Raw genomic sequence first — 19631 nt, 5'->3', positions numbered from 1 at the left:
ACTCGTGGACGCACGAGGACATGAGGGGGATCATCTTCAAGAGCGGTGACGGTAGGACCGGCTCGGAGCTTCTACTCCGACGTCCGATCACACTCGACTGATGAACAGACTTTAAATCACTAAACCTCATTTAAGACAAACTAATGAGGCGTTTATATGTTTTGTTGTTTTTTAGTCCATAAGTAAGTGTTACACTAAAGACTTTTTAAAGTTTAAATAAATATTATTTACTCAATTTTTGAAAGACTTTTGTTCAATCTTATTCAAAGTGTAAAATGACAATTTGAAGACAAATACATAAATATACGTAAGTGACAGTAGTGGATAACAAAAACGTATTTCATCAGGCAGAAACCTTGAGCAGAACCAAACTACAAGTGGAAATAAGTTTATTCGTTGGATTATCTTATTTTTCAGTAAACTTTATAAATCTTTATTATAAAAACTTTCTGAACATTCTTATGTCTATGAAAACGTTTTATTTAAAAAAATCTTATTATTTTATTTGGTTTCAAAGCTGAATTTATTTCCTCTTGAACTTGTTTCTTGAGTTTTTAGCAGCTATTTTACATGAATAAAAACATAACTAAGTAAGTAATAGTTATTTGTAAAGATAACAATCAAAACAATACACAGTTAAAATATAACTTTAAAAGATCAAGACACAGGAGTTCAAGATAATCAGGGAGAGCTTGCCTGAAGATGAAGGTGTTGATCCTGGTTTTTCTCCTCAGACCTGCGGCAGGACATGCTGACGCTCCAGATGATCCGGCTCATGGAGAACTTGTGGAAAAAGGAAGGTCTGGATCTCAGGTCTGTCGGCGACTCTTTACTTCACCTTTATTATCATCTGAACTCTTGTCGAGTGAAGTTCTCGCCTCAGGATGATCCCGTACGGCTGCCTGTCCACCGGGAACAAGATGGGCCTGATCGAGGTGGTGAAGAACTCCGACACCATCGCCAACATCCAGCTCAACAGCAGCAACATCGCCGCCACGGCAGCGTTCAACAAAGACGCTCTTCTCAACTGGCTCAAGTCCAAGAACCCAGAGTGAGTCCATTTACGTCTTTTTTATTCACCTGAAGAGACTTCACTATTCTTGAAATGATTGTGTGTGTTTGGAACGTGTTGCCTCGTGCAAGAGGTGCAACAGGGAATTAATTCCAAAATAAAATGAAGACATAATAGATTGGAAGTATTTAAACAGGGCACAGATGCCCGGCAGGTGAGAAAGGGCACCTGGGTGCACCTGAGTGCACCTGGCTGAGCCGCCAAAGCAAACACAGGTGTGAACTGAAACAGCAGCTGAACTGTGACAGGAAGTAAGAAACTTAAATACACAAAATAAAACATTAATCTAGACACACACCAGACACAAGTGGGTGTTGACACTCGAGTGGTAAAACTGTTCAAGCTTGTGCTGATAAAGGAGTTTATAACGTTATATCTTGAATGAAATAATATCATCATGTGTTATTTTGTCCCGGCAGGAATAAACTAGAACAAGCCATCGAAGAGTTCACGCTGTCGTGCGCCGGCTACTGTGTAGCTACTTACGTCCTGGGCATCGGAGATCGACACAACGACAACATCATGATCAGAGAAACTGGACAGGTACCAGCTGGACGGAACCGTTGACAGAAGTACTTTAGAACTTTGTACACTAGAGGGCGACAAAGACAATAACGTCAATTTATATGAATGATTAATTTACGATTTTTTTAAACAAACGAATATATTTATCAGACCTTGACAAATAAACAATCCAACATGAATAAAAATAGTAATTTATAGATTTGAATGATTGTATATGCACTTGTTTTTATCTTTTTTATCATGTCAAACAAACGTATGTTTCCATAGTGACAAGATCCAGGTTATTTATCTAACTTTCAGCACATGTTGGTGAATCTTTCTCTCACGCTTTTGCTTCTCAGTTGTTCCACATCGACTTTGGCCACTTCCTGGGAAACTTCAAGCGAAAGCTGGGCATCAACAGGGAACGTGTGCCTTTCATTCTGACGTACGACTTTGTCCACGTCATCCAGCAGGGAAAAACCAACAACAGCGATAAGTTTGAGAGGTACGACGAGAAGATCTGAAAATACAGAGTGTTTTGCTGTTCAAGTGCGAACAGATGAAGAAGTCAAATAAGAAAAAATAAACATTTGTTCTTTAACGTCATAATGTTTTATTATCTCAGCCCATAATGTTTTGTATCTGGTCAGATTCAGGGAGTACTGTGAGCGGGCTTACAAGATCCTCTGTCGAAATGGAACTCTGTTTGTCAACCTCTTTGCCATGATGAAGGCAGCCGGCCTGCCAGAGCTCAGCTCCTTCAAAGACATCCAGTACCTGAAGGTCAGTCCACGTCTGGCAACATTGACGTGATATTATTTCGTCTCAGACTTGACTCGTCACTTTCTTATACTTACATCTGCCGAAGGTAAATGTTATCCTCACACCAGATCACGATGTTTGAACTGGGTTTCAGGACTCGCTGGCTCTGGGCAAAAGTGAAGAAGAAGCGCTGAAAAGCTTCAAGGTGAAGTTCAACGAAGCTCTGCGAGAGAGTTGGAAGACCAAGGTCAACTGGATGGTGCACTCCATGGCTAAAGACAACAGGCCCTGAGAGAAGAAGACAATCAAACATCTCTGGAGAGCCACTCATTGATGTTTACAGATCGAGAGTTGAGTGTCGGTACAAATGGGGTTTTTGACTTTATTTAATTTGACGTTTGTTACTGTTTTGAGGTCAATATCGACGAAAAGGTTGTTTTTTTTGTTCAATTGATTTAAATGCATTCAACAATAATAATAATAATAATAGGCCAAATAATACTGTGGATTCTATGAGCCATGATGATGTACTGTTCCAGAAGTGTTTGACGAGCCAGTGGGATGTTAGCCATGTTTAAGTTATGAAACCAGGATTACAGGTTAGTAACATGTGCCAGTTGTTGTGCCGAAGGAGATTACATTTATTTTTTGCACTGATTTAAACATGTGTTTGTTACCTAAGATATAACATGCTGTATATCCTGCAAGAATTATAGCCAATTCACTGGTAGTATTTCAAATGTGTGTCTCAGTTTGTCGTGTTAAACTGCCTTAACATGACAATAGGTATAAACTTTGTGCTCAGCAGCTGCTTCGCGACGCATTAATATTGTTTTGTCAATGCTAAGCCAAGAGGAAAGCATTTGATTTTTTTCTGTACAAAATGGTAATAAATATTCTGCTGTTGCCTTTAAGATGATTGATTGTACTTAAACCAGCCAAATCCATCACATTATTGAACATCTCCATGTGCACGTGGATGATCATAATAAAATCTGCAACAGATTTAAGAAACATGCTCTGGGAATTGAGAAGGCGTCTGGTGTCTTTTTCTTTAGGGTTGAAATGTTCGACTTCCTTCTGCACTGACATCATCCTGGATGTACAGCAGCAGCTTCTCAACTTGGAATCCAACTCTTCTTGTTTTACGCAGATACAGAGTCAATATGAAATACTTATTGTGAATTAAGTGTTTTAATTGTTATATTCCTTTAGTTTTAGACTCCTGATAACACCTATGTTAGGCTCTTTCTGAACCAGCCCTATATAACATATGACACTTTAAATAAAATTGAATAGAAAACTAGGTGATTTACAATCCAGTAAATGTTCTTGAATACAAATACTTACTAAGAAATATTGAGAGATTGATAGTTAAATGTAATAATAAAGTACTTCTATTTCATGAATTTAGATATTATCTAAAAAAAAACGTCAGAAATGCCCAGGATTTGCCATAAATATCAAAGAAGCGATTTTGTTATTATTATTCTAACTTCTTCTTCTGTCGCGCTCGGCATGCTCGTGTTGTGGCCTGCGACGCCCCCTGCCGGTCAGCGGCCAGAAGTGCTGGTGCTCGGCAGCGGCAGGATCACTTCGCTGTTCCTCAGTGGAGGGATGTGACCCCGGAACAGGACGCCCTCCTACAACAACACACCATTCAAACACTGCACACAAGACAGACAACCTGGACCAGGAGGGGTAAGCGTCTCCGTTCGAGTATCTCGTCGTAGGTTCGAGTCCCGGCGAGCAGGGGCGCGAGGCTCAGCGGCTCCTGGCGGTGTTTTCACCGCAACTTCATTCAGGCTTTTGTCTCGACGAGCTAACGAGCTAGCTCGACTGTTAGCATCCGCCGCCTCTCGTTGTCTCCTCTTATCTCTTTAAATACCTGAACCTGTGAAACCTCCAGGCTCGTTACATGTCCATCGATGTTTATTTTGGACAAACATGGCGATGTTTATTCAGTTAAAAGCCTGGAAGGCTCGTCTCTTGTTAGCAGGAGCGCTGCTAGAGTTGAGACTGTGAGTCCAGACAAGATTGTTTTTATCTCACACTCGGTCTGATCGTTTGCTTCGATCCCTGCAGATGTTACAGACAAATGAACATCGATAACACATATATTTATTTATTTGGATATATTTATGTAGAGTCTATTGCAGCAAGACGTTAATAAGTTGATAGTAAAACATTATATCCACTCATAATATAAAACAATTTAATGTTTAGAAGTAGAACTTATGTTTATTTTGACTCAGATGTGTTATGTTAAAAAACATCTTCTGATACATTAAAGCGGGAGATACAATAAAAACAACAAAATAATATTTCCCAACCTGGGTTTATGTAGAGAACAAAAGTTATTTCCATTGACTTTTCGTTAAATTCAAGTAAAGAACCTCATAATAAATGTAGTTTATATGTTAGTTAGCTAAAAATACAGGCTCACTGTAGAGAAATATATGATCATCAACATCCAGGACCTGAGAGTTCTAGAGCCATCAGAACACCTTTGGCTTGAGCCCCACTAGATGGTTTATAACAAACATTTAGAACACTTAAGTTCTCGATCTACTTTTTGTAAAGCAAGTCCAACATTTGTATCACTCGTGATTTGTATTGTTATCATGTTTGAAAGAGTTAAGTCTGTATATTAAACTTCTGCAGTACCACTGATGGAGAGCCCCACCCTTTTGATACGTCTATAAATAGAATGTTATTTATACACCCTTCGTTTTGAGCGATGTCTCATGGTAATCTTCGCTGGGTTTCTTTTTTATAATTACGGATACATTCAATTAAAGCCGACCACAAACTTTTAATTTGCTTTAACCACATCCGTGTATCAAGCATATCTGACTTATTTTAGGAGATTGAAACCATTGTGCTTCTATCTTCCTGACTGTAGTTGCTTTTCCACATGTCTGAGTAAAGATCATGTCGTTGTCCGCTGATAGATGGATAAATAGATACTTTATCGATCTCACAGAGAGACATTTACGTCACTGGTAGCAACCGTTGAGACACAATATTGTGCACATTTATGAATAAAATAGAATTAAAAGAAAATAAGTGAAGAGTAAAAATAAAAATGCAACATGTGTGTCAGTGGTTTTTCATTGGTCTGTTGTCAACCAGGGCGACAAGCTCATGACCACCGGCTTTAAGCGTGTTTAGACCAGTGGTGTCAACACAGTGTCACTGTTTCTCTAGCTTTATTCACATTGGCTGGTTTTGCAGAAAGATTAAGACCCCCTGGTGTGGTTCTTCTGCCGCTCGCCATCAGAGCAGGTGCCCCTCCGCAGACACAAAACCCCTCCAGGCCCCTGCAGGACCTCATCAGCTGCTCGTGGGCCGAGTTCATAAGTAAGTGCTGGATCATCACTGCCTCCTGCTCTGCGTTTGGCACATGCACTTGTGAGGCCGTCAGCACAAACCAGGCCAAGTTGTTTCCTGTCTTGGCTTGACACTGGAATCGTAAACCCATGTGAACCCTGTCTGGAAGACCAAGAGAAAAACCATTGAATAAAACTCCCCACTTTAAGTGATAATACAGCCACTCGTTCTTTCTGGTTGTTACTCACAGAGATATGAGGATTGTGCGTCACATTTGACATATTTGCACATCAGGGTCGAGATCCGATGATCATTGTAAACTGTTCTGAAATCAGGATTTCTTGCCATGTCTTGGCGTTGGTGCTGTATAAGTCTTGCAGCCGCACCCTCTGGGGACCAGCTTAAGGCCACAGCTTCTGTTTCAAATCCTCCGAGAGCTCCCAGAGTGGGAGTGAAGATGGAGTGAGATCATGGACCAAATTAATGATGTCGCGTTGTCCGTGATAAATTCTGAAATTCGATATCAGGTTTAACGTAGTTTGTAAAATCAGTGGAACATTTGACAAAGTATTTTGTTAAAAGAAAACATTGAGTCAAACCTTGTGTTTTATATGAATTCTTCTTCTCTCTTAACTTGGCTTTAATATCCACCTTCCCTGCAGCGAGTGAAGCCAGAGACCCAGTTATGAACAGAATCTGTACAGTGGTGTTTGATTGTTGGGGTTCATGCCTCACATGGTGACAACAAGACATGACCCACTTATCAATCATGTTTCCACAATCCTCTTCCTCGCCATTGTCTGCCGATACTGTAGCCATTGTTACGAGCACTGTACTTGTGAGGAGACGAGGTCGTGTCCAAGCAGCAAACGCACACAGGTTCAACTCTCCTGTGGCGGCTGATGAGTCAGGGCTGAAAATAGTGCTGACTCGTCTGTCCCGCTGCCACATCTATTATATTTAGGCCTATGGATTGTCTCATGGCCTGCAGATGATGATCTTTAGTCCCTATGATGGGTCAGGAACCACAGTCATCTCCTAGAGATGTGGAGTCGAGCCACTACATAAATCTGCTGACCTGGCTCCACCAGCACGTTGACATCCTTAGTTTCTTGTCCATATTTCTTGTTGCTCTCGCATCTTGCGGCTGTTCACACGTGTCCTGATTTATAAACGTTAGAAATGTATCAAAACGCCCTGATAATTGTGACACATGCCTGGTGGTGTAAGCCACACTTCAGCTGCTGGAGAGAATTGGGCTAAGTTGTTGGCAGCTGCTAACTATGTCACACCCGACTGCACTAATGTTTCCTGCACATCAGATGTTCCAGCAGCGACTCCATCTTCTCATGGGTTTAATGTCCAGAGCAAGGTTGGAAAAATGAATCGCATTCTTTAGGCGACGGATTGAGGGTCGAACAAAATGTTTAGTGACCACATTAAGGAAGGAATTAATCAGCAAACACTTTAAATTTATTTCCCTTGACATCAGTGTCACATAAATGTTATTCATATTTACTTAAGTTACGTATTATAATCAATAAATACAATTATCCAAAAGGCCCCAGAAATGTCTGCGTTGATACTCTGGCGTTCTTCGTCACTTGAGAGAAGATATTGAGTTATTTTCTAGCTCTGTCCGCTTCCACAGGCTGCCTGTGTTCATCTAGAGAAGCATTTTCACAGGTCACACACACACACACACACACACACACTTCCCAAAGTCTTTACAATAAGCTGTTTGTATCTTAATGGATCACATGCTTGATCGTTGACGAGCCATCATTTTATTTTGAAGGCACCTGAAGTTTTAATTGGATGGAAATTCCGACCAGTTTTGCCAAGTATTTATCTTATTTCTTAAATCTGTGTCGTGTCATTGAGCCCATAGTGAACTAGCTTTAAAATAGGAAAAATGTATTTGTTGAACTATGCAACCCTTTTGTCAATGAGTTTAAAATATGTGTTTATATGCAACGCCACTTTTTATATAGACACATACCCAACAAAATAACAAAATGATTACTTTTCCACCAGAGCACTCAGTCTATATCTATGAAGGGCACTTGAGTTTGATTCTCTCTCTGGAGCTACATAGCTCTTCAAATGACGGCCATGACTAAGACGATTTTTAACTTTTAGGCTTTATTCGTCAGCAAAGGCCTAAAACGACTAACAACTCCTTTTATTATTACTACAATATGCTCATTTTCTTCGTCTCATTCCAAGAACGTTTTTTAACTCATTTAGATATCTGTAGCGCAAATATAAAACAAGTTAGAGCCTTTAAAAAGTTTAACATCCTTGTTTGTTTTTTTTCCTTCTTTTAGCCTTAAGCAGCTTCTGAATCATTTTTATCTGTCGTGATCGGACTGAAAGTTAGTCCAGCAGCCGCTTAAGCTTATGCAATTATGTTAAAGGAACAAGACAATATTTAAAACTAAATAACATGACCTTTGCATATTTCATTAGTGATATTTCTCTTGGTGTTGAGTCGTGTAAAAACCCCTGGGCAGCGCCGGGTACTCCAGCCAGGGACTCGTAAAAGCGAAGGAGGATTAGACTTGTAGATTTGACACAAACGCAGACTAAGAAGTCTCTCTCAACGTTGCTGCAGTGCTGCGTCAAAATCCTACACGCGTTTTGAAAAGACATAAATGATCATGTGCTGGTGTCTTGTTGATGAAAACCCCTCAAAATGAATAATTAAAGATGTTTGGTTCTCAATGTTTTAATGATTTTATCCTAAATTCATGGTAACGCGGCAGAAAGGGGTGTTTTTTTTTTAAAGCACCCCACGAAGAGATTTCTCACTCGTCCGGGGGGCTTTTGGTAAACATGCATACACGAGAGAAGGGGGGTGTTCGACGGCCTACATCAGCACGAGGAAAAGAAAGCCTTTGATTACGTCTGGAGGAATATTGGCCGCCTGTGTCTGAGACGTAGCATCTCTCAGGGGATTAGAGAGGATCCAGCCCACCTCCAAGAATCCAACATCACACGCACACAAAGGAGTCTGACAGACCCTTATTCATTCAGGTTTAATTTGACAGCTTTTATAAATAAGCACATGCTATAGATTTATTTTGAATACAGTTGTTTCAATGGTAATCCATAGATGGTTTTAAGTACTAGTTTCTGACCATTATTTGGCCTGAAACGACAATAGTTGAGTTCAGTATTAACTTCTATCTGGTCCCAAAACAATTGTTTGTTAATTTTGCTTAACTCACTGTATACATCCTCTGTAAAAGTCCCAATACTGTGCCACTGAACAGCCATCTTGGGCTTCAATGTCGAATCTTCTCCCTTCACCTTCGTCTAGTTTAGCTGCTGGGAATTGGGATTAAAATAGTAATAATGTAGATTCTGGAGTCTTTGTAAAGCTCTGCTCATGAGCATGTACTTCATGCTCCTTGTACATGATGCTTTTATGAGTTGGAGAATCAACATATTTCATTTTTTTATCTGTCGTTCAAAGTCATCCATTGATAAAGATGACATGGTAAGATTTGAAGTAAAGGAGCAGCCTCCATTATTATTCTGAGTCGACACCTCTTCCTGCAGAGATCTGTCTTTGAGCTTCACTCGCTGCACTCGTCTTTTGTTCGTATAGATGGAGTCACTGAGAAAATGAATCCTCTCTGCTGGCTGAAAACACATTTATGTGAGTGTTAGTGGTGTCCTGCACAGATGCTGGTAAATATGGTCAAATTGGTGACTTCAAACGGCAAACATCAGAAGAAGAAAATGTCTCCACTCTCTTATTCACTTAGTCAACCTAGGATTGAACGACTCTTGGTTCTTCAGGGAACACGTCCTGCAACATGTTCTTGAATAGAAGCTAAACAAATGATGTACAGTTGCTATGTACAAGCAACATTTGGATTTGAGTAGATCATCTTTTTATTTCTCAACACCAGGTTATGTAAAGTAACCTGGAGCCTGCAGAGATGATCAAGCGTGTCACCGTTGCTCATTTGAGAAGAACCACCTCCCCCCATATCCACCACCAGAAACCCCTTTATCACAACCCCCCACAGAAATAAATCTATAGGTGCCTCCTGATGTCCCTGGTGCTGTGTTGAGCTCCTGCAGCGTCACAAGTTGAAAATAACAGATGCATGTATCATTGAAAGATCCTGTTGTGTTTATGATCTTGTTTTTGAGAAGACGCAAGGAACAATATTTGAATTTGTTCCTTATCACTCCCTTATCTTAAAACAGTTTTTTTTGCTGTGCTCTGCTTTAAATATGTTCAAGACACCATTGAGTTAATTTTGAAATTGCAAAGTCGGGCTGTAAAACAATATATATTGGTGTATAATTGTATATTCTAATGACAATAAATGTGTCTCTGTCAAACCTGACCCTCCATCCCTGCCTCTTCGGTCCAGTTCCCCCTAAAGGTTTTAGACGGAGGCGGTGTTGATCCAGCCTCTCAGTTTAATATAACCCCACATCAAACAGCCTGTCAACATGCATTAGCAGCCTTTTGTAGAGATAAGAGGCCAACATAAATTAGCAGAACTATCACAGTCCCTGTGGCTCCTGTGGCTCCTGTGGCCTCCACACCAAACACTGACGTGACCCGACGTGAATACTGACCCTCCACGTCGTCACTGCAGTACGTTTCTTATCAAGTCGTAAAAATGTTTGTGTTTCTTGAGAACCTTGTTTCGTCTTCTCGTTTAACATGTCGGCAGCGACGCTAGAAATCTAACATGAGAAAGAAATAAGCTGCCTGGGCTGAGATCTGTGAACATTTCCATGCAATATTAATGGACGTCGTTGAGGCAGACCTGCAGTACGACTGCTCACTTTTATGTTCATATTTATGACGCGTCACAGGCTCCGTCTGCCTGAGTTCTGTAGAAGTCTTGTCTTAAACGTGAATATTCATTTAGCCAAAGGTGTTTATACAAGAAAATCAGTGTTATTTATGTGTGTAACATGGTGTGTGTTTGTGTGTGCAGAGCCACTGGAGCAGAGGGGATGAACCGCGAGGAGGCCCCGGGGAAGTCTCCTGAAGACATGTACATCCAACAGAAAGTGCGGGTCCTTCTCATGCTCAAGAAAATGGGATCAAATGTAAATATTCTTTCACTAAAAATGATTTGAATATGTGTTAATGCATATATTTGAAAAATAAATGATTGTTTATGTGCATGAATCTGCATTTGCACATGTTGAAAACGTTCCTAAAATGAAGCTGTAAGATTGACAAAAACGCTGACTCACGTTTCAGTTTCATGCCTTTGAACATCAGAACTTGTTTCCAGCTCGTTGTTGAGGTTTTATTGATCAGTTGTGTTTTTCATTCACAGCTCACGCCGAGTGAAGAGGCTTTTCTCCGAAGTTACGCCGGTGTCGTCCACAGTCAGATGAGCCAGCTGCCGCAGCACAACATAGACCAAGGTGAGTGGGATTTATAAAGCTTTATTTACCTGTGACTAGAACACCTGTGTCTAGTACTCACACTCAAGCAGGTACAACATGACTAGATATATTCGAGGTGCCAACAATTTGATATTTCCATGTGTTTTTGACAATTAGACTTCTATTAAAAATCATTTGAATTAAAATATAATATCAAATATTTCTTAGTATTACACAAAATGTTAATTTGAAAATGTAAACTTAGTTGGATTTTAAGAAATGAGTTCATAAAATCACAATTAAAAACAAAAGATGCATCCATTTATTTTAGAGCTTTTTTTATAATTTAATAAAAGACGTATGACGAATCACAATTAGTCATAAATCCAACATGAATCTGGTGGGAGATCTATCGCCACTAGTGTGTTCTGACGCTCACCGTTTGTTTTATAATCCACCTCAGAGGAATTAATGCCAATGTGTTACACCACACGAGGGCGCTATTGGTTTGTCTTTATTTTTCAACCAAGAGGGGGCGCTGTTTACAATGAAAAATGGGTACTTGATGCAGTTGGAGTAATTATGACTCGTATGGTTTATGAATTAAATGTAGTACATGTTTTATGTCAATTAAAATACTCTCTGGTCAGTCGGGTGTAGCTGCAAATGTTCAAAATGTTTCATTTAATTGTATTTAAATGCTTGTTATGTAGATTTAAGAAGATTGAAACTTGGTTGATCTTTGTCTTCTCCTCGTGTAAATGCAGTATTTCCAAACAAATGCATCTTCTTTAAAGCTTCAATCTGGGTCATCTGGTGTGTAAGTTCTGCTCAGAAGATGGTGGTGTGTAAGTTCTGCTCAGAGGATGGTGGTGTGTAAGTTCTGCTCAGAGGATGGTGGTGTGTAAGTTCTGCTCAGAAGATGGTGGTGTGTAAGTTCTGCTCAGAGGATGGTGGTGTGTAAGTTCTGCTCAGAGGATGGTGGTGTGTAAGTTCTGCTCAGAAGATGGTGGTGTGTAAGTTCTGCTCAGAAGATGGTGGTGTGTAAGTTCTGCTCAGAGGATGGTGGTGTGTAAGTTCTGCTCAGAAGATGGTGGTGTGTAAGTTCTGCTCAGAGGATGGTGGTGTGTAAGTTCTGCTCAGAGGATGGTGGTGTGTAAGTTCTGCTCAGAAGATGGTGGTGTGTAAGTTCTGCTCAGAAGATGGTGGTGTGTAAGTTCTGCTCAGAAGATGGTGGTGTGTAAGTTCTGCTCAGAGGATGGTGGTGTGTAAGTTCTTCTCAGAGGATGGTGGTGTGTAAGTTCTGCTCAGAAGATGGTGGTGTGTAAGTTCTGCTCAGAAGATGGTGGTGTGTAAGTTCTGCTCAGAAGATGGTGGTGTGTAAGTTCTGCTCAGAGGATGGTGGTGTGTAAGTTCTGCTCAGAGGATGGTGGTGTGTAAGTTCTGCTCAGAAGATGGTGGTGTGTAAGTTCTGCTCAGAGGATGGTGGTGTGTAAGTTCTGCTCAGAGGATGGTGGTGTGTAAGTTCTGCTCAGAGGATGGTGGTGTGTAAGTTCTGCTCAGAGGATGGTGGTGTGTAAGTTCTGCTCAGAGGATGGTGGTGTGTAAGTTCTGCTCAGAGGATGGTGGTGTGTAAGTTCTGCTCAGAGGATGGTGGTGTGTAAGTTCTGCTCAGAAGATGGTGGTGTGTAAGTTCTGCTCAGAGGATGGTGGTGTGTAAGTTCTGCTCAGAGGATGGTGGTGTGTAAGTTCTGCTCAGAAGATGGTGGTGTGTAAGTTCTGCTCAGAAGATGGTGGTGTGTAAGTTCTGCTCAGAAGATGGTGGTGTGTAAGTTCTGCTCAGAAGATGGTGGTGTGTAAGTTCTGCTCAGAAGATGGTGGTGTGTAAGTTCTGCTCAGAAGATGGTGAAGCTCGTCTGTGTCGGTGCAGCAGAGAAGCTCATAAATAATGGAAGCCACTGATGAAAGGTGTGCCGGCTCTGCATTATACATCACAAAATTAGACACATTTAGTGTCATTTGGCCTCCTGCCACTAACTCTGCAGCCCGATAAATAATTTGAGGTCTGCGTTTATCTCAAGCTGTGTGTGCTCGGGCCACTGAAGGAGAACTGGGAGTTCATCACTCGAGTGTGCGTGTGTGTGTGTGTGTGTGTGTGTGTGTGTTCAGACTGAGGGTCAGTTGTTTGTTGGCATCAGCACATCCAGGATACTGTGCTGGTGTGTGTGAAGATAAATGAAGTTCCGCACAATAACAAACTCTTATTTCTCATCTCTTGGGTTTCTTACACACACATGCACGCTCACACACACACACACACACACACACACACACACACACGCACACACACCCACACACCATGAGTCCCTATCAGTTTCCCACAAATGTGTTTTCTTCTATTGATCCGACATCATTGCTTTCATTCTGCCTTCAGACCTCGAGCTCTTCTCTCCACTAGTGTTCGTGTCACTTTCTCTTCATTCTGTTGTTTGTTGGGAGTGAAATTGGTGGAATGTTCAGCTGGAATAAGTGTAGAACAAAAAATAATAAGAAAACCGACAGTAAATGTGATTTATTTTAAGTTTGGTGGAAGCAACAGAACTGTTTAATAATTATTATAATTTCTTTAATCCCTTCTTAATACTATTAAAAACACACTTAAAGAGAGAATCATATTTGATCCTTGTTGTTGCTTGTACTGAAGTCACTGTCGCACATTTTTACAATGATTATTTTGCTTCATGTGCAGAAATATGTATTTTTATTATTTATTCTCTATTATGGCTGTATTTACTCTGCAACAACATTCCTTTAAGAAGCTGCTGCACCTTTGACCTGAAATGATGACCAGTGTTTTGATCTGGTTCTCCTCGTGCTCCATCACACCTGAGTAAACATCCTGTTGTCCTCGGACCTGATCGTGTCAACATCAACACGATCTGTATCTTCATGTTTGGACGGTGAAGATATATTGCACATCAAACCTTCCTCCATAAATACGTGGTTATCATCATCCAGCTCTGTTTAATTATCAGCTCCTGTGTGAGCTGAATACTGAATAATTGATCAAACGTCTGCAGCGTGTGAAGGACACGGATCTGCAGCAGCGACTCTGATATTGATCCAGGATGAGTCGCTGAGATCGTCGTTGTTTGTCACATCTGGTCTCAACGTTCTGGCAGATTCTCCTGATATTTAATCACCAGTGTGAGAATATAACAATATTAGTCTGATGTCTCAAGAGGTTATTACATTAGCATATCAGTCATTATGAATCCAAGAATTAGCATATATGTAAATGTGCTCTGAGTTTTGTCTTTTAAAGCAGGTCAGTGGAACAAACGTTTGTCTGCATGTTGTGGTTCTTTCTGAGACTCCTGTGTTGTTCTCAGTTTTATCTTGACCTTTAAAGTATATATTTTATTGTGTATTGTTTTCATTGTTTAAGCGCTTTGTGACCCTGGTCTAGAAAAGCTCTATATAAATATGACTTACTTATTACTTACTTACTCTGGATACAATCATCTCAGCTGCTCAGTGAAGAACCATGATGTTCCAGATGTTCATGTCATATCAAATCATGAAACTGGATCAGGAGTTGATTGACTGACGTCGTGTGTTCAGACGAAGACGCTCGTCTACGATCAATCCTTGAGCACCGGCTCTGATGCTTCATGTGCTTCGACATCAGATCTTTCTGCCTCCGCTCGTCTCCTCCCACATCAAGGATGTCTGAGAAACTTCACAATGGAGAAGAGGAGTTGCCATGGCAACATAAGTTGTCCAAAGAAAAGTGTGTTCCCCGTGGACAGTGTGTTGTTGTGACACGTGTCAGCAGGTGTCAGTGTGTCGGTAATTACATGCGTGTAGAATCTTCCTCGCAGACACTTCCTTACGAGCAGATTCTCTCGTATTATACATAATGTTGATGTGTGGCGACGATTTTTCTCAGTGATTGGAGGAAAATAAATCTTGACGCTAGCTTGTTTTATGTAACTAGTCCTGCTACACACACACACTCACACATACACACTCCTGCTCTCCACAGCAGATCAGTGTTTCTCGACCAGTGGTCCACAGACACTGAGCCGCTCGCTCCACAACCTCCTCACCAGTGATGGGATCAGATTCTGATCTGTCGCTAAGCAACAGCCGTACATTTCCATCCTGTACGCCGGATATGCTGCGTCCAAGTGTGTATTGTTGTGTGTGTGTGTGTGTGTACCGGGGTGGGGTCTGAACATGACTCCCCTACAGATTTAGACGGGCCAGACTGCCGAGCCTCCTCCTGGTCCCATCTCTGTGTATTTCCAGCACATTTCTGCTGCACATCCAGCTCGTGTTGCACCTCGTCCTTCACACACACTTCCTGGAAACGATTCTTCACGACGAAGGAGAGCTGGAGCTGCTGGAGCTGCTGATGGTCGACAACATCACGATCCAGTTGTCCTCGCGTCACATCCTGTTTCAGATGAAACCATTGAGCAGAACCAGAACCGAACATCTCTGTGAAGTTTGCTTTAACTCTCGGTAAATGATCCGTCGTTGAAGGTCACGTGCGTTGAAGATGCTGACATATTTGAAAGAAGAAAGCTTGACAGAACCAGACGCCGTCATGATGACTCTTTAATATTTAGTGTTTCATACAATCCTGATGGTTTCCTCCACATAAACCCAAACGAGACTCTCCAGAACATGAGTGTCTAACGAGGAGCTTCCATCTCTCCAGACGACAGGAGGCTCACTCTCTGTGGCCTACTTTCTGATCTCCACAATAATTAAATCCTGCGAGCACTTGGGGCTTTTTTTAGCAGACGTTCACAGGCTGTCGTCTTCATCGCGCCGTGAGGACGTGTGGAGTTTGGTGTTGATGATACGAGTCCACACCTGACTATATCACCTTTTAGTCTTCATTAAAGGCTTTCGATGGAAGATTCATATTTATCTTTGGTTTTCTGTTCACTTTTCCTTTGTATTGAAGGTTTATCTGTAGTTTGTAAAGAAAAAACATGCTCAGGACTAAGTACTTGACTCTGTTGTTGTGATAGTGTAGTAACAAGTATATATGTGTAGTATTGTCCAGTACTTGACTCTGGTGTTGTGATAGTGTAGTAACAAGTATATATGTGTAGTATTGTCCAGTACTTGACTCTGGTGTTGTGATAGTGTAGTAACAAGTATTTATGTGTAGTATTGTCCAGTACTTGACTCTGGTGTTGTGATAGTGTAGTAACAAGTATATATGTGTAGTATTGTCCAGTACTTGACTCTGGTGTTGTGATAGTGTAGTAACAAGTATATATGTGTAGTATTGTCCAGTACTTGACTCTGGTGTTGTGATAGTGTAGTAACAAGTATATATGTGTAGTATTGTCCAGTACTTGACTCTGGTGTTGTGATAGTGTAGTAACAAGTATATATGTGTAGTATTGTCCAGTACTTGACTCTGGTGTTGTGATAGTGTAGTAACAAGTATTTATGTGTAGTATTGTCCAGTACTTGACTCTGGTGTTGTGATAGTGTAGTAACAAGTATATATGTGTAGTATTGTCCAGTACTTGACTCTGGTGTTGTGATAGTGTAGTAACAAGTATATATGTGTAGTATTGTCCAGTACTTGACTCTGGTGTTGTGATAGTGTAGTAACAAGTATATATGTGTAGTATTGTCCAGTACTTGACTCTGGTGTTGTGATAGTGTAGTAACAAGTATATATGTGTAGTATTGTCCAGTACTTGACTCTGGTGTTGTGATAGTGTAGTAACAAGTATATATGTGTAGTATTGTCCAGTACTTGACTCTGGTGTTGTGATAGTGTAGTAACAAGTATTTATGTGTAGTATTGTCCAGTACTTGACTCTGGTGTTGTGATAGTGTAGTAACAAGTATTTATGTGTAGTATTGTCCAGTACTTGACTCTGGTGTTGTGATAGTGTAGTAACAAGTATATATGTGTAGTATTGTCCAGTACTTGACTCTGGTGTTGTGATAGTGTAGTAACAAGTATATATGTGTAGTATTGTCCAGTACTTGACTCTGGTGTTGTGATAGTGTAGTAACAAGTATATATGTGTAGTATTGTCCAGTACTTGACTCTAGTGTTGTGATAGTGTAGTAACAAGTATATATATGTTGTATTGTCCAGTACTTGACTCTGGTGCTATGATAGTGTAGTAACAAGTATATATGTGAGTATTGTCCAGTACTTGACTCTGGTGTTGTGATAGTGTAGTAACAAGTATATATGTGTAGTATTGTCCAGTACTTGACTCTGGTGTTGTGATAGTGTAGTAACAAGTATATATGTGTAGTATTGTCCAGTACTTGACTCTGGTGTTGTGATAGTGTAGTAACAAGTATATATGTGTAGTATTGTCCAGTACTTGACTCTGGTGTTATGATAGTGTAGTAACAAGTATATATATGTTGTATTGTCCAGTACTTGACTCTGGTGTTATGATAGTGTAGTAACAAGTATATATATGTTGTATTGTCCAGTACTTGACTCTGGTGCTATGATAGTGTAGTAACAAGTATATATGTGTAGTATTGTCCAGTACTTGACTCTGGTGTTGTGATAGTGTAGTAACAAGTATATATGTGTAGTATTGTCCAGTACTTGACTCTGGTGTTGTGATAGTGTAGTAACAAGTATATATGTGTAGTATTGTCCAGTACTTGACTCTGGTGTTGTGATAGTGTAGTAACAAGTATATATGTGCAATATTGTCCAGTACTTGACTCTGGTGTTGTGATAGTGTAGTAACAAGTATATATATGCAGTATTGTCCAGTACTTGACTGAGCTGCTGGACTCACTGTATCCTCTCGTCCTCAGTCATCACTGTATCCTCTTGACCTTACACAATATACTGACACGTGTCAGATCAACACATTCTTGACACACTCGTAACACAAATGCGCACAAGATGTGAAGACTGGGTTTTGAATCATGTAGAACCTCTAGAAGAGACGATGAGACCTCACTCTTGTGTTCTCAGGTGCAGAGGACGTGGTCATGGCCTTCTCACGGTCGGAGACGGAGGACCGGCGACAGTGACCCCGGAGCGCCCATCCCACGACGACCCACCCCGTCTCACCCAGAACACGGTCCACAACCGCTCAAAACTCTCAAGCACAAACACTGAGGGTCCCTGGTGCCGCCGGAGGAGACACCAGCAGGTCGCTCACAGCTCCAGATCACACGAGCAGAACTGACTGGAGCGGGTCGACGTGGGAGGACGAGTCCGTAACAAAGCTGTCGGTGAAAACACTCACGAGTCGTGTGAATGAAAATCAACTGTAGTTTCTTTTTAATTTGGGGGTCCGGGGGGGATTTTGTTTTGTATTCTTTTCTTTAGCCAGTGTTACGTGTCAAGTTCGCTGCTGACCGGTCCAGCAGTCAAAGAATCACCGTCAATCATTCACTGCCGTGTTCTGTCGCACGAGGCCTCGTTTAGAACCAGGATTAGAACCTTCACGAGAAGAATCTTATATTTGTTGAAGTCAAATCTATCGTTGACTTCCTGTCGTGATGTTACACAATATCAGGGACAACAATCTGACCTTCTGTCAGACGACTTTAAGACGTTTATAAACGAGGTCTCTTTCATCTTTTGTTCTTCAGTCGCTTCTTCGTCTCCAAACACTACGCGGATCTCGCCGTCGCACAATCACTTCTCTCACGACAAAACAAATGTTCTTAATCCAAGAGATTGATTCGATGGAAAGTTATTTATTGACCAAATCACAATAGTTAGAGTCGCGAGCGGAGAAAATAAAAAATCCTTCATTTATCTGCAGAACTTTCTCGGCTTTATTTATCTCATCGACTGGAGTCTCTTTTTCTTCAAACCAATATTTAAGTTGTTTCATTGTTTTCATCTAACAATATTTCTTTTGTTCGTGTCCGGAGGAAAAACATCTGAATGTTTTCGACGATCGTCTCACCAGGACTCCTGCGTCTTTTTATTTGAAAACATGATTTGTCTATGCATTGTTTTTGTTTTTTCTTACGACTGTCTTACTGTATATTAACGGCTTTGTTTAATATTGTGTGTGTGTGCGTGCACAGATGTGAGCGAGTGTGTGATCATTTTTACTCAGCATGCTGTTGTTGAGTGCAACAAAAAAAAAGATTTGACTTATTTTTACTGTGATGTCATGACTTGTTTTTTAATTTAGATTTTTTTTGTGGGCTTTTGAACTTGTATTTTATTTTCCTCTGAGCGACGGTTGGTCTTGTGCGGCTGCAGTTCATGACTTCACCTACAGCTTCCAAACATTTGCCAACTTAAAAATGAAATAAATTTTAAACAGTGACTTGGAATGTGTTCTTTTAAATCACTAACACACCGTTGACCTTTGAACTAGTGAAATACTGTGATTGAGAATCTAATTTAAAACCATTAACAGACATTTTAAATGGTTGTGACTTGACCCTTGACCCAGAGGCCCGAAGACCTTGACCCAGAGACAACACAAGGGATACCTCAAACACTTTGTTCTCGAGCCACTGGGTCACCTTGACCCTGAGATAAGACAAGAGTTAAATATTAATTTAAAACGAATCTATCTTT

General features: G+C 40.7%; 2 protein-coding genes across 2 annotated transcripts in view; both read left to right on the top strand.

Moving 5' to 3' along the window:
• The window catches only part of pik3cd (phosphatidylinositol-4,5-bisphosphate 3-kinase, catalytic subunit delta), an 18288-nt gene extending 15033 nt beyond the window's left edge, over positions 1–3255 (top strand). Inside the window, exons 17-23 of the mRNA XM_087781046.1 lie at positions 1–51; positions 735–813; positions 884–1051; positions 1492–1615; positions 1939–2084; positions 2230–2362; positions 2496–3255. The exon at positions 1–51 is cut by the window's left edge and continues 59 nt beyond it. Coding sequence (XP_087637172.1) covers positions 1–51; positions 735–813; positions 884–1051; positions 1492–1615; positions 1939–2084; positions 2230–2362; positions 2496–2633 — 839 coding nt within the window. The 3' untranslated portion in view covers positions 2634–3255. The remainder of the gene's footprint in view (positions 52–734; positions 814–883; positions 1052–1491; positions 1616–1938; positions 2085–2229; positions 2363–2495) is intronic.
• Positions 3256–3909: 654 nt separating this feature from the next.
• ctnnbip1 (catenin, beta interacting protein 1) lies at positions 3910–19374 on the top strand. The gene is made up of 4 exons (XM_087781265.1): positions 3910–4042; positions 10651–10765; positions 11002–11092; positions 18054–19374. The coding sequence occupies exons 2-4, from the start codon at positions 10670–10672 to the stop codon at positions 18110–18112; spliced, it is 246 nt and encodes an 81-aa protein (XP_087637391.1). The 5' UTR covers positions 3910–4042; positions 10651–10669; the 3' UTR covers positions 18113–19374.
• The last annotated feature ends 257 nt before the right edge of the window (positions 19375–19631 follow it).

This window comes from Callionymus lyra, chromosome 19 (genome assembly GCF_982586985.1).
Source record: "Callionymus lyra chromosome 19, fCalLyr1.hap1.1, whole genome shotgun sequence".
Taxonomy (NCBI): domain Eukaryota; kingdom Metazoa; phylum Chordata; class Actinopteri; order Syngnathiformes; family Callionymidae; genus Callionymus; species Callionymus lyra.
The sequence above is the reverse complement of the archived record's forward strand: the minus strand, read 5'-3'. Positions and strand labels throughout refer to the sequence as shown.

What these genes read in the sequence shown, in the direction of transcription:
- ctnnbip1 (XM_087781265.1), top strand. Translation starts at nt 10,670, where the DNA reads ATGAACCGCGAGGAGGCCCCGGGGAAGTCTCCTGAAGACATGTACATC. An exon ending in TCAAGAAAATGGGATCAAAT is followed by an intron (nt 10,766 to 11,001) that starts GTAAATATTCTT and finishes TTTCATTCACAG; the next exon opens with CTCACGCCGAGTGAAGAGGC. An exon ending in GCAGCACAACATAGACCAAG is followed by an intron (nt 11,093 to 18,053) that starts GTGAGTGGGATT and finishes TTGTGTTCTCAG; the next exon opens with GTGCAGAGGACGTGGTCATG.